The sequence below is a fragment of the Podarcis pityusensis genome (genome assembly GCF_964106645.2).
Source record: "Podarcis pityusensis genome assembly, chromosome: 17".
Classification (NCBI taxonomy): domain Eukaryota; kingdom Metazoa; phylum Chordata; class Lepidosauria; order Squamata; family Lacertidae; genus Podarcis; species Podarcis pityusensis.
Genome location: NC_138042.1, coordinates 6,902,942 through 6,916,944, shown reverse-complemented (window position 1 = coordinate 6,916,944; position 14,003 = coordinate 6,902,942). Strand labels below are relative to the sequence as shown.

General features: G+C 43.9%; 1 protein-coding gene across 2 annotated transcripts in view; it reads right to left on the bottom strand.

Annotated features, from left to right (window-relative positions):
* Window positions 1-14,003, bottom strand: part of MAST1 (microtubule associated serine/threonine kinase 1) — a 96,839-nt gene that overhangs the window by 66,931 nt on the left and 15,905 nt on the right. For both annotated transcript variants that reach the window (XM_080988044.1, XM_080988046.1), the window contains exon 2: window positions 4,492-4,523. In XM_080988044.1, coding sequence (XP_080844170.1) covers window positions 4,492-4,523 — 32 coding nt within the window. The remainder of the gene's footprint in view (window positions 1-4,491; window positions 4,524-14,003) is intronic.

Here is a 14,003-nt window from a genome sequence, read left to right as displayed (position 1 = left end):
CCTCTTCAGCTGCTGAGTCTCTCCCAACCTGTGTGAGCCCCTTCACCTCCCTTCCTTCCGATGGCAGTTCCCTGACAGGTACACTCCCAGCAATGAATGGAGACTTCCAAAAGGCATGGTCCTCAGCATGGACTTTGGCTTGACTTGAAGCCATCTTGCCATGTGTGAGCATTTTATGAGACGCAGGAAGCGACTGCCACCTTCGTTTTAAAAAACATTGGTTTCTAGTCCTCATGGTTAGAGAAAAATACTTCAAAATGAATGCATATTATTATTATTATTTTGCTGAGTTCTCAGAAATGCAACTCCTCTCCTCTGGCTTTCCCTACACACACAGCCCATCTATCCCTAATATTCATGTTCTTAAATCCTGCTGTACTCAGCAGTTTCGTCTTTCTCGTCAGTGTCATGCTGGAAGTGCTTCGGGAAATGAGCACTGGACGCGGCACTGGAATCCAAGCAGCAACTGTAATGTACAGTGAGCATTCAGCGTGTGTGAGGAGGGAAGCATCTTTCTCTAGACCCCATTAGCCTTAGTCTGACCTAAGGCAAAGATGACATTCAAAGCTGGGACACAGTTCTGGGTCTAATAAGCACAAACTGATTTACGCAACATGAACACTGCCCAATAAGATCCTGTGAGAGAATGGATTGCAGTGCGAGACATGGCGATTCTGCCTGATGAAACTCAAGGCCAATGCATGGGCAATTGGCTAAAAGATGCTGATTCATCCTGGAAGTCCATATTTGTCTATGCTGATGATCTGGAGTCTTCGGTGCATGTAACATGCATAAATGTGAAATTGGTGTGTTCTGCTTTTCTTTAATATGACTAGACTATGTGTCTCCAGTATGCCTAAATTGGCAGCTACTATGGTGTTGTAGTTTGGTTTTTATGTTGTTATTTGTTTTTGATTTTGTTAATGCTGGAAAAAATATTAATCATTTTTAAAAAAATTTTTAAAAAGCTTTGCTCTGGAGTATTATATAATAATGTCCTACACATTTGTTGGAACATTACTCATCTCCTCCTCCTCTGATCATCCGTGCAAGAGAGGTGCCTCCAGAAAGTTGAGAGGGCATTAAAGGTAGAACATATTAGGGGAACTTATGATTTTCAATTTTTTTATTTATAGAGCCCACTTTAATACCCTTAGAACAGAACTTTCCAAACTATGCGTTGTGACACATTAGTGCGTTGGCTGCAGTGTGTTGGTGTGTTGCACGAATGCTCCCCGTGCTCCTCCTGGGGCTGGAAAGGGTTAGTTTAACTTCCGGTTTGCTGGTAAAACTGAATTACTGTGTCACGAAATGATGTGAAACTGAATCGCTGTGCCGCAAAATGAGGCATGTCCAAAAAGTGTGTCACCAGCTTGAAAAGTTTGGAAAGCTCTGCCTTAGAAAATGAATAAGGAGAATATAGCTTGCTCGACTTAAGTCTGTATCACTGCTTTGCCGTACTTCAGGCAGCCAACAGTGACTTACTGCTACCAACAGACATTACTTCAGTTCCCATCTTCATTTCAGACCTGTATGCACATACATACTCCCCAACCTACGACACAGCAATAAGTGTTTGCTAAGTGTAAAAACACAAGGTCAAGAATTAATGTGGATGCACAGAGATGAACAGTCACCTGCACAGATACACCTCAGCCACACACACCATTCAAGGGGCATTTTGCTACTCAAATATAAGATCCATGGGGAGGTCCACCAGCAGGAACTGGCAGGAATTTAGTTTTCTGGGCAGATATTTCCTGCACCATTCATGTGAATTAGGAATTCCAGGAAAAATAATTCCCACATGTAATCCTCCTATACATTCTTCTACGGAGGCAAAATATTATGGCAACAATCTAAACAGTAAAATATGAAGCAAAAGAAACCACACACACAGTCAGAGCTGATTTTGAGATTTTATTCGGCAGCTGTTCCAACACCTAATGAGGCAAGTCATTTTTGAAACCAAACAGTGGCTTGCCTCTTCAGGATAACAAATGCACTCCTCCTGACTATCTGCTTATCCACATAAATAAAGGGGTATCTATTTCACAATTTCCACACTCCACCATTTCCTTACTGCGGAATTAATTATGGCTTCAGTAAACTGATTTCTGCTTAAAATATTATTGTAGAAATCTTGAGACTGCAAGTGGCAGAGGACTATGAAGTACTGAATCATACACCTTGGGGAACTTTCCTGCCAAACTTTCAAATGCTGTGAGAACTCCAGGTACAAATATGCCGCTGCAAAGTCATGCAAGTTGAATATTCCATTTGAAAGACAACTCAGTTCTGTTTTGTGTATGTCAATATTCATGTTTGCAGAATGCTTTCATAGAACCAGCCAACGGGATAACCACGTATTCCAGTTCTATGTTATCACTTTGCAGACTACTACAAATACCCTGGGACGCGGGTGGCGCTGTGGATAAAACCTCAGCGCCTAGGGCTTGCCAATCGCAAGGTCGGCGGTTCGAATCCCCACGGCGGGGTGAGCTCCCGTATTTCGGTCCCAGCTCCTTCCCACCTAGCAGTTCGAAAGCACTCTTAAGTGCAAGTAGATAAATAGGTACCGCTTTATAGCGGGAAGGTAAACGCCGTTTCCGTGTGCTGCGCTGGTGCCGCCTCGCCAGAGCAGCTTCGTCACGCTAGCCACGTGACCCGGAAGTGTCTCCGGACAGCGCTGGCCCCCGGCCTCTTAAGTGAGATGGGCGCACAACCCTAGAGTCGGACACGACTGGCCCGTATGGGCAGGGGTACCTTTACCTTTACAAATACCCTAGCATCCTGGCATAAAGGTAAAGGTAAAGGGACCCCTGACTATTAGGTCCAGTTGTGGCTGACTCTGGGGTTGCGACGCTCATCTCGCTTTATTGGCCGAGGGAGCCGGTGTACAGCTTCCGGGTCATGTGGCCAGCATGACTAAGCCGCTTCTGGCGAACCAGGGCAGAGCATGAAAACGCCGCTTACCTTCCCGCTGGAGTGGTACCTATTTATCTACTTGCACTTTGATGTGCTTTCGAACTGCTAGGTTGGCAGGAGCAGGGACTGAGCAACGGGAGCTCACCCTGTCACAGGGATTCAAACCACCGACCTTCTGATCGGCAAGCCCAAGAGGCTCTGTGGTTTAACCCACAGCGCCACCCGCGTCCCTTAGCATCCTGGCATAGCAGTCAGTAATTCAGAGTCTCCTTGGGCAAGCCTGCCCCTCCCTCGAGGGGTCCTTTCTTGCCCCACAGTTGCCAACCACAAGGCAACAAATCTCAGGCAACAAGATTTGTCAGCAGGTCACTCTGAAGGGCTGACAGTGGGAGCCTTTGCCTTCTAATCTCTTATTTTATTCATAGAGTGGATTTCTAGGAAAACTACCTGTTGGCCAGAGCAAACATATTTTTAAGAAGCAAACGAGCAGAAAGAAGAGGCTTTGTCCACAATGCAGAATGAGTGTTCAAAATGGCCCAGTGGTGGATTTATAATGTGAGGGTTACAGGCAGGCTAGGAGACAAAATAGCAAAAAAAGATGAAGTTGGGAAGTAGCTTTGAAGAGCAGCTTAAAATATTACGACAGCCCCTGTGTGGAGGCTGCTGAAATTATCTTCCCTGTAGTGGTGCTCTGTTTGGTGGAAGCGAACACTTCAAAGCTCCTTGCTGCATGCATTGCTGGGACTGCGTACATTTCTCCTTCATCACCAGGCATATGCAACATGACAAGACAATTCACATTATAAGGACATGTTAAACAAAGCATCACCAGGCTGGAAGCCTTCTCATTGGGGTAATGATATTTAAATCATGGACTATATGGAATTGGCGAAAATGACTGGCAGAATCCGAGACCAGGGAGAAGAGTCGGTGAAAGAAGATTGGAAGAAATTTAAAGACTACTTACAGAAATATTGTAAAATTAATGAATGTTAGAATGATGACGGATTGAAGTTAAGTGGTTTCTAGCAGTAATGGTTAAAAGAATTGGAAAAATTGGTTTTTAATAGGTAAAAAATTAAGGTTATAATACATCAAGATTAAAGATCAGGATTAAAAAGGAGGGAAAGGAATTGCTGGACTAACAAACTGAATTGGAATACAAAAGAGGGAGGTATGAGGAGGTCCGGGAAACAAGTAAACGTAAAAGAAGTGATGAAAAGATGGAATTGTTTTTAACTGTTTTTTCTTTTTTGTACTTTGTATTTTGTATTTTTCTTTTTATTGTTAATTTTTTTATTAATGTGATCTCTTTCTTTTGAAATTTTAATAAATATCATTAAAAAAAAAAAGATATTTAAATCAGTCCACAAGAGGGGTAGTTAGTAATAATAATAATAATAATAAATAACAATAACAACAACAACAACAACAACAATAATAATTACATATCCCATATAATACACACACACAAGCAAAAAAAGTGGCTACTAAGAAAGAGTTTTTCTCTCATGTTGGCATTCTACTATGTGTCTATTATAAATACAGAAATCTTGTACTTACCTACTGCTTTTCCTGGGCAAAGGGAGGTCTTTCTGCAAATAATTGAAAAAAATTACATTAGCTACAGGTGTAAATTGAAGATAAGGAAAGGAAAGACTGGCCTTTTTTTCACATCCCACCCTCCATGAAGTAAAAATAATAGCAAGGGCATTCATCCCTACTATTTCTGTAACTCATTCTTCAGTACACATCATTTATATGGAATGTAGCTGTCCTGAGGGAAAGTGGAGCACAACAGGTAGCCAACAGTTCTTCATTCCCAATAAGCCATCGCATTCTCCTCAGAAAGTTTGATGAGGGAGTGGGATACCCAGAGGCAACCTAGACTCCTCTACCATTTTCTCATGGTCAAAAAAATGCTAAAGGAGAGGTGGGGAAGACAGGGAGACTTGTGGTGGCAGATACTGCAGAGCACGTAAATCTGTGGTAAGCCCCCACAGAAGGGCTTTGCAGAAGAGCTCAGTTAGAACACACATTTGCCATGACTCCATGAAACACAAGAGGACAGGATGTATATGCTACATGCACAGAAACCATCTCTCTGAAAAACTCAGCTTTCACGTTAGAAAAGAGAGAGAACAACTCTCTCCATGGGTAGGCAAACTAAGGCCTGGGGGCCGGATCTGGCCCAATCACCTTCTAAATCCAGCCCGTAGACGGTCCGGGAATCAGCGTGTTTTTACATGAGTAGAATATGTCTGTTTATTTAAAATGCATCTCTGGGTTATTTGAGGGACCTGCCTGGTGTTTTTACATGAGTAGAATGTGTCCTTTTATTTAAAATGCATCTCTGGGTTATTTTTCCCTTCAAAATATAGTCCAGCCCCCCACTAGGTCTGAGGAACAGTGGACTGCTGAAAAAGTCTGCTGACCCCTTAGTCCTTATATCTGTAAAGACGATTGAAAGTGGGGTCACTGCATGCCTGCTGAAAACCCAAAGGAGTTGCCAACAGGATTTCCCAGTGGTCAGAGGCATCTATAGCTTCCTGCCCCTGACTAGCAAAACCAGAATAAATTATGCATAATAACAGTAATTGTCCAAAGTGCATCATAAATTATGTAAAACAAGGGAAATGGGGCAAATGTGCTCGATTTACAGCGTGTACCTAAATCACAAAGTTTACCTTTTCTTGTTTGGACTGCCTGGCTGCATTGCTGCTGCTTTTCCATTTTAGCACAGGGTAAATGTATCCCTGTTTATGAGGCGATCGGGTGAGGGACAAAAGAAAGGAGGGCCGTCCCAGAGACTGTCCTCACAAAAGGCTCAAAGGTGGAAATGACAAAAGACGTAACAGGCCGGGTGAATTAGGTGAGGGAACCAACAGGGTGCGGGGCTGGGCTGGCGGGATCAGAAATAAGAAAAGGGAATCAAGGAAGGATGGGTGAAAGAAAATAAAGTATCAAGGCTACAACCATATGCCCACTCACTTGGAAGTGAGCACTATTGAACCCAGTAGGGTTTACTTCTGAGTAGGCATGTATAGGGTCACACTGAAAGACAAGCAGGCAGGCAGGCATTGAAGTTGCTTCCTGATATTAGGTTTCTTCAAGACAGGAAAGCACTTGATTCTCTCAATGTAACAGGTAGCATTAGATATATTTCCTGGTGAGTTATTTTGACAGACATATTGGATTTTCCAGATTGTCCAAGTGCCAGCAGAATCGCTAAATAGCATATTCATGCCAACCACTTTGCAGTACAGATTTCAATTTCTGCTTACCAACAGGGGACAATATAAAAAAAGTTATAGGTCCCTCTCTACCCAGTACCGTTAAAATGTATTGTTGCACGCCAGCCTAATCTCTGTGTGGTGCAAGTTACAAGGAGTTCCAGAAACTCACCCAAGGTTTGTCTTTTCTTTTGGAAAGGAGGCACAGCAGAGACTGCAGTGTCTTTATGATATATGGTTTAGTTACACAAATATACAACCTGAACCTCTAAGCAGTCCTGATTCTTTCTGATACACAGGCATGACCATAAATGCTACCCCCACTTCATTCACAGTCACCAATGCATGCTCATAAGTGCCTTGATACATCTCTACAATTTTCTACATCACACACATCGAAAGAACCCCAAAGCCCCTCCTTAACCACTCAAATTCCCTCTCAATAAAGGGCTCACACCCGTAAGACATTTAAAAATTTAAAGGGACAACCTGCCCAAAGCTCTGCTGTCAAAGTTGTTGCACCCCTAACGACCGCTCAACACAACTAGCAGGCAATACCGCTGTTTCTATGAATGGAACCCCCTCTGTGTCAATGGAGCAAGTACCATAGCGGGATATTGACACTTTCTATCAGAACCGGAAACAATTAATCAGACTTGTTTTCTAAGGAAAAGTACGTGTATCCGAATGAAACTATGTATAAAATAATTTGTTCTTTATAAAGGGGTTCTAGAATGACTCACACACTCATGCATTATGGGAAACCTTGTCTGCCATAATTCCCTAAGCAGGCCATCGCGTGTGCGGACACTTATCAGAGGAAGCTTCCAGAAAGATTTTCCTTACACAGTGGACTCTGGTGGTAGTAACTGACAAAGCCCACTGCAATGTTCACCGAGACTGTCAGATGAATGAAGCACATGGATCCTGTTGATTACCCAGGTTGTCACTTGAATGTAACTTGTGATAACTGCTTAGAAAGTCCTGCATCCAGACAGGCCTTTTTATTTTGGCTGCATCATCTTAAATTCAAAGTGCTGCTTATTATCGATAAAGCCCTAAAAGGCTTGAGATTAGGCTATTTAGAGGGCTGCCTCTTCCCCCATGAACCTGCCTGTCAAATGTGGTCATCTTCTGAGGTCTTGCTCTGCATTCTGCAACTAAGGTAGGTGCAATTAATGGAAATGTAAGACAGGGCCCTTTGGGTGGAAGCAGGTAAGGACATTTTTGTTCCACCAGACTTTTAATACACCTTAATTTTATCTAGTTTTAAGGGCTGGCTCACACATGCATGTTCATCACAATGACTGCAGCATCAGGTGGCACTTTGCAAATGAGTCACCATCACAGGTTTAGCTCCGCAGAGAGAATGTCCTCCTCACCTCAGACAAAGTGCTTTTTGAGGTCAGTTCACACATCCAAAGCCAGTCTTTGCCATGGACATCAGCATCCCCACAACAAGTTTTCCCACTGCCTTGCCGTATTTCCCCCCTACAATTCATCACAAAGCAGGCTTGAGATCTGCCTCAAAGAAACTCAACAATGTGTGTATGTGATGCACATGAAACACAATGGCCTTGGCTCCAGTGAAGTGTGATATCCTTTTAAACCTGATGACCCAAGCAGCATTTCATGTTTAAACCAAGGCCTCATCTGCTACTTTTGCCGTGTAAACACACCAGGAGTTGGCTGCAGCAGTGCTGGCATGCTAATGTTACAGGGGTAACAGCTGAGGGCCCAAATGGCAAATGAAGCTGGTTGGGCAGGACAGAAAATCAATTTTAACCCACCCAGCATCAAGTTTAAATCAAGCCATGCACTAAACAAAATGGCAGGTGCCACACATGTGACAGAACAAGGTGGCAAAACAGCAGGGGAATTCTGGGCAGGGTTTGGGGGCAGAAGTCCAGGGCTCCTACAATGCAGAATAAGCAGACGGACCCAGACAGGGCTGGCTTACCCATTTTTTTATTGATCTTTATTAGTTTCAATTAAAAAAAGAGAAGTCTATATATACAGCAATATTCAGTACCAAAGCTGGAACAAAGAAGAAAAAAGAAGATAAGGAAAAACAAGTACATAATTTTATACAGTTCTTCTGTACGAATATAATAACAAATTGTCCTTTATGTTCATAGAAATACAATTTCGTAAAAAGAAGCGGGGGAGAGATTTCTATAAAGAAACTATTAAAAGTCTTCCAAAAAATTTCATTTACTGTGTCTATTCTTTCCTTTATAACGTGCAGGGCTTACCGCATTTTGAAATAAGTGAAGTACACTTTACCATCCGAAGGCAGGAGGGGGCAGCAAAGGACATTAAGTCCAGAGTCTAAAATTACCTAGCTGTGCCACTGTGGCTGAACCATGTTGAAATGGTTGTATGTGAGAAGGTGCCATTTGTGAATGGCAATCTGCCCCCTATAATTCCCTGTAAGGAAACAAATAGCACTCTCAGGGATGTTCTAAGCCTGGCCTGCCTCCCACATGCCATAACCTCCCACATTTCTCCGACGAAAATAGGGATGTCCTCTTCCATAATGATAATTTTACCATTTATACTCTACACTTCTTACTGAGTTGCTCCAGCTACACTAGGCAGCTTCCAACACATATAAAAACATAGCAGAATATGAAACATTAAAAAAACACTTTCCTATACAGGATTGCCTTCAGATGGCTCGGGGGTCGGATAACTCCAAACCTTCCAATATTTCTCCAATGAAAACAGGGACATCTTAAGGAAAAGTGGGACATTCAGGGATCAAATCAGAAACCGGGACAGCTTCTCTAAATCAGGGATGTCCCTGGAAAATAGGAATACTTGAAGGGTCTGATATGCTAGTTTACTACCTGCAAGGAACTCTGTGTGTGTGTGTGTGTGTGTGTGTGTGTGTGTGTGTTTTAACAACATGGACCATTAAAAAAACCCTGCAGTCTGAGGTAGTACATTCTAAAGGTAAAGGTACCCCTGCCCGTACGGGCCAGTCTTGCCAGACTCTAGGGTTGTGTGCTCATCTCACTCTAGAGGCCGGGAGCCAGCGCTGTCCGCAGACACTTCCGGGTCACGTGGCCAGTGTGACAAGCTGCATCTGGCGAGCCAGCGCAGCACACAGAAACGCCGTTTACCTTCCCGCTGGTAAGCGGTCCCTATTTATCTACTTGAACCCGGCGGTGCTTTCGAACTGCTAGGTTGGCAGGCGCTGGGACCGAACGACAGTAGTACATTCTACCACCACACAATTTCACCTTGTCATTCTGCTGCTTGTAGGGACCTAGACTAGGCCTCAGACGCAAAATTATCAAATACTGAATAATCAGAGTGACCAGAAGTAAGGTAATGTCTAGGCACGTATGAATCAGCCTTAGGCCAGGTGGCAGAATGAATGGACAATATTATTCCATACTGAAGGCAGGGAAAATCACATAGTTCAGTGTTCCCCTAGGCCAGGCTTCCTCAAACTCGGCCCTCCAGATGTTTTGAGACTACAATTCCCATCATCCCTGACCACTGGTCCTGCTAGCTAGGGATCATGGGAGTTGTAGGCCAAAAACATCTGGAGGGCCGAGTTTGAGGAAGCCTGTCCTAGGCAAACAATTAACTGCAAGTAGAAAGCCAGTGCAGCAGGTACAAACTCAGGCTAGGAATCTTTCTTCCTGTGATCCTACTCTTCTTCTTGCATAGATGTTATTCCAACACATCGTTCGTTGTTGTTTTTTTTAATGATGTGGTAAATTGTCTCTGGGCTCAGTGATTCCATGCTAACTTCCAACACATTTGCTTCCCCTTCCCAAGAGTCTTAGGTGTCTACAAGACTTTGCTGCAACAAACTAAGGTTATAGTGCGCATATAGCATTCAAAGCACATTATTTCCATCAAATAATTCTGGGTGCCATAGTTTACACCTCAGAGGGTTACATTTCATAGCAACCCTTAACAAACTATAATGTCCAGAAGTCTTTGAGGGGAAGAATATAACTTTACAGGGATAGTGTGTACAGCCTCCAACAAGGCTATGTCTCTGGATATGATTTGTCCCTCTGATGACAACAGCAGGCTGAGCTGAATATGAGGCACATCCAAAATTCCTTTTTCTGGGAGGAGGCAAACAGAACCTGGGGCAAGGGAATCCCCCGCCCACCCTCATTTCAATGGGGGTTGTGCTAGAGATTGTCCCGGTGGACTGTGCCCCAGGTAAATTAACAAGGAGGATGTGTCATTTGGTGTTTCTGCCCAAAGCACCCATTTCCCCCTTAAATCAGCTCCATTCTGGGTGGGATATTCAGGGTCAGTGCAAAACGGCCAAACAAAAATTCATTTTTGTTTTTGTTGATTTGGAAACTGCCAGGTGGATTATGACCAGAATATTTATCTGCCATCCAAATTTCCAAGCAGAATACGCCAAGGGTAGGTGGGAGAGTGGGAGGTTCGGTGGGGAACAACAGCACAAGGGGCAGTCTTATTTTTCTAGAAAAAGAGGTGCCGGAACTCACCAGGAATGCCTCCCTTATTCTGTTATGATGGCAACGGCACCACCTGAGAGGTGGCAGAACAGTGTTCCAGCTGAAAAAACCCTCACAAGGGGTTATGCTTCAGCGCCACATTACCGCACCAGTATGTTTCTTTCCACAGTCGCTCCAAGCAAAGAGATAGGTAAAGTCTAGAATGACAATTCAATTCTCTGGAGACAGAGCTTCCTGGTTCTTTTATATGCTGTTTTTCTCTCACACCCAGGGCTGAAGTGAGAGAAGCGATGGAAAACAATAAACGAGTGTAGCTCATTGATTGGCTATGATTTGACAGTCATAAGTCCATCCAGAAACAAGACCACAGCTAAGACAGAAATAATTAAAAGCGTGAAGTTTCATTTTAAAATACTTAAAATGATTTCCCTGCCAATGCCAATATACAACATTGTCTTCATAATGCTCTTTTTTTGGAGGGAGGGGCACAGAGCTGTAGCTGAGAGAGAGAGTGGCTGACAAGAAGCCTGCAATACAGCCTACTATTAATATTTCACAGGGCTGCACCAAGATATTTTGCTGACTGAGGAAGAGCAGCAAATGGTGCCCACCAGTCAGGTACAAGCTATTTTGCCACCTGATGTGGAAAATCCTACAAGTCTCTTTTCCTGGAAATTATATAGTTGTTAAGCTTTTGTTTAGGAAGACCCCCAAACTGCTGAGCTTTTTAAAGGAAAACCCTAGTTGTTCAGCTATTATTATTATTTATTTTTTAATTGACTTGCCTAAGATCCAGGACAAAGCGCCGCCTTTCATAAATTCCCCCCGGACATCAATTCCGTCTCTTAGCATCAATTCCAGCCATTGCTTGTTAACTTACCACAGTGATCATGTAACCACTTGGTAAGCTGGTTATGCATGCCGTCCTATCTTTGTGGGCGAGGACAGATTCTGCACGCTTCCATGCCTCAACAGAAAACTAGAGGAGGCTTCTCTTTTCTTGCAAGGTGTTGGGTTTTTGGTGTTTTTTTTAAGTTCTGCTTGGCATGGAAACTGTTTATCATCGATACACACTACATAGATATAATTTCAGTATTCAGAAACACCAGTTCCTTATTCTCAGAGTCTAATGTGTCTATTAACCTCAGCATTTCAAAATACTGAAGGTGCAGTTCAAATTCCACTTGCCATTCTACTTAAATCAAGCTGGTTTCATTTGCTATCACTTGACCCGTGGTTAGCCCCAGTAATGATCTTATCTGTCAAATCTTTACTAACTGCTGGTGTTAAATTCAAGGCAGCATTTCAGCAACAACTTGGAAGCATTCATTTAGGCACTAGATCCTGCAGCTACTTGCTGCATACATGTAATAATCTGGGGCAGGGGAAGTGAAGTGTTTATCTCCAATTACGGTACGTTAAAAGGTGCTCCTATCTATTTTGAGATCAAGAAACAGACTATCAACAGCTGAACCCAGCCTCCCCCAAGCTGGTGCCTTCCAGATGTTTTAGACTCCTCCCCCCACTAGGCCCTGGCCAATGAGAGTTGCAGTCCAAAACATCTGGATGGCACAAGGATGGGAGAGGCTAGGATAACCTTAATACCCCACACAGTGTCTTCTATCCTTCTTTTGTAAAACCTTCCTCTATGTGTGTGTATCTTGGCATAATTTCATACATTTGTTCATTTTAAATCCATCACTATCTCCAAGCTCTCACAGCAGCAGCCAGCATTGAGGCCTCTACTCACGCAAACTACCTACCCAGGCCAAGCATGACAGTTTCCACATGCAGGCCTGCAGCATATACGGTTATATTTTGTAGTGACTTTTGGCATGTTGCTGAGACTCCTCAGAAATATTCAGCACAGTCAACATGTGTTGAGCCCTGCTGATATCACTGGTTTAACACGTGACTGTCTCAAAATGGGTGAGCTACAGGTTCTGAGAAACCAGAAAGAACTGCAGCTGCCACACTGGGCAAGACATATAGGTCATAATATTGAAATGGCCGCATGGGAGAAGCTGTGGAATGCAGATTTAAAATTTACAGCAGAAGGAAAACTACATGAAAATGATGTATAGATGTATAGATTCTTTGGCGATCACTCGTAGCCGAGTAAGATTGTCTTCCATAAACATGGTTTTAACAGTGAGTCAGTAAGTGACTATGGGAGCCAATTCTGGATCCACACATCCTTCCACAGTAGGGACATTGGTTTCCAGGCGGGAGTTGATCACTGTGTGGATTTGCCAAGCGTTACTTCCTCTTAGCACATTTCTCCCTTTCGTCCTGAGTTTGAGCATCTTCAAAGCCCATGACACCTTTGGTAAAGGCTGTTCTCCAACTGGAGCGCTCGCAGGCCAGTGTTTCCCAGTTGTCAGTGTTTATACTACATTTTTAAAGATTTGCCTTGAGAGAGTCTTTAAACCTCTTTTGTTGACCACCAGCATTACGCTTTCCAGTTTTAAGTTCGGAATAGAATACAGTGGTACCTCGGGATGCGAACGGGATCCATTCCGGAGCCCTGTTTGCATTCTGAAGTGAACGTAACAAGCAACGGCGCGTCTGTGGGTCGTATTTTGCTGGTTCCACACATACGCATGACGTCATTTTGAGCGTCTGCGCATGCGCGAGCGGCGAAACCCGGAAGTAACGCACTCTGTTACTTCTGGGTTGCCGCAGAGTGCAACTCGAACGCGCTCAACCTGAAGCACATTCAACCCGAGGTATGACTGTAGTTGCTTTGGAAGATGATCATCAGGCATCCGCACACAGTGGAGGAGCTTCATGCTCCAGCACCAGGGGGGTGGGCAGAGAGCAGGCTAGCGCATGTTCCGGGGCGGGGCACACCACCCACAGGGGCGGGACGTGCATTCTGGGGGTGGGGCGCCCAGCGTGGGCAGGAAGCAGCCGCGATGGAACCCCACCGGGATCGCGTTGCCAGGGGCAGTGCACTTCCCCCACTCTCCTCTTCCTCCCCCAGTGTCCACACAACATGACCAGTCCAACGAAGTTGATGTTGAAGAATCATTGCTTCAACACTGGCAATCTTTGCTTCTTCCAGTACACTGATATTAGTTCGCCTGTCTTCCCAAGTGATGTGTAAAATTTTTCAGAGACACTGTTGATGGAATCTTTCGAGGAGTTGGAGATGGCGTTTATAAGTGGTCCATGTTTCACAAGCATATAGTAAGGCTGGTAGTACAATAGCTTTGTAAACAAGCATTTTGGTTTCCCTGTGAATGTCCCGGTCCTCAAACACTCTGCACTTCAATCAGGAGAAAGCCGCATTCGCAGAATTCAGGCGATGCTGGATTTCGCCATCAATGTTGGCACTTGTGGAAAGATAACTGCCTAGGTAGGAGAAGCGATCAAC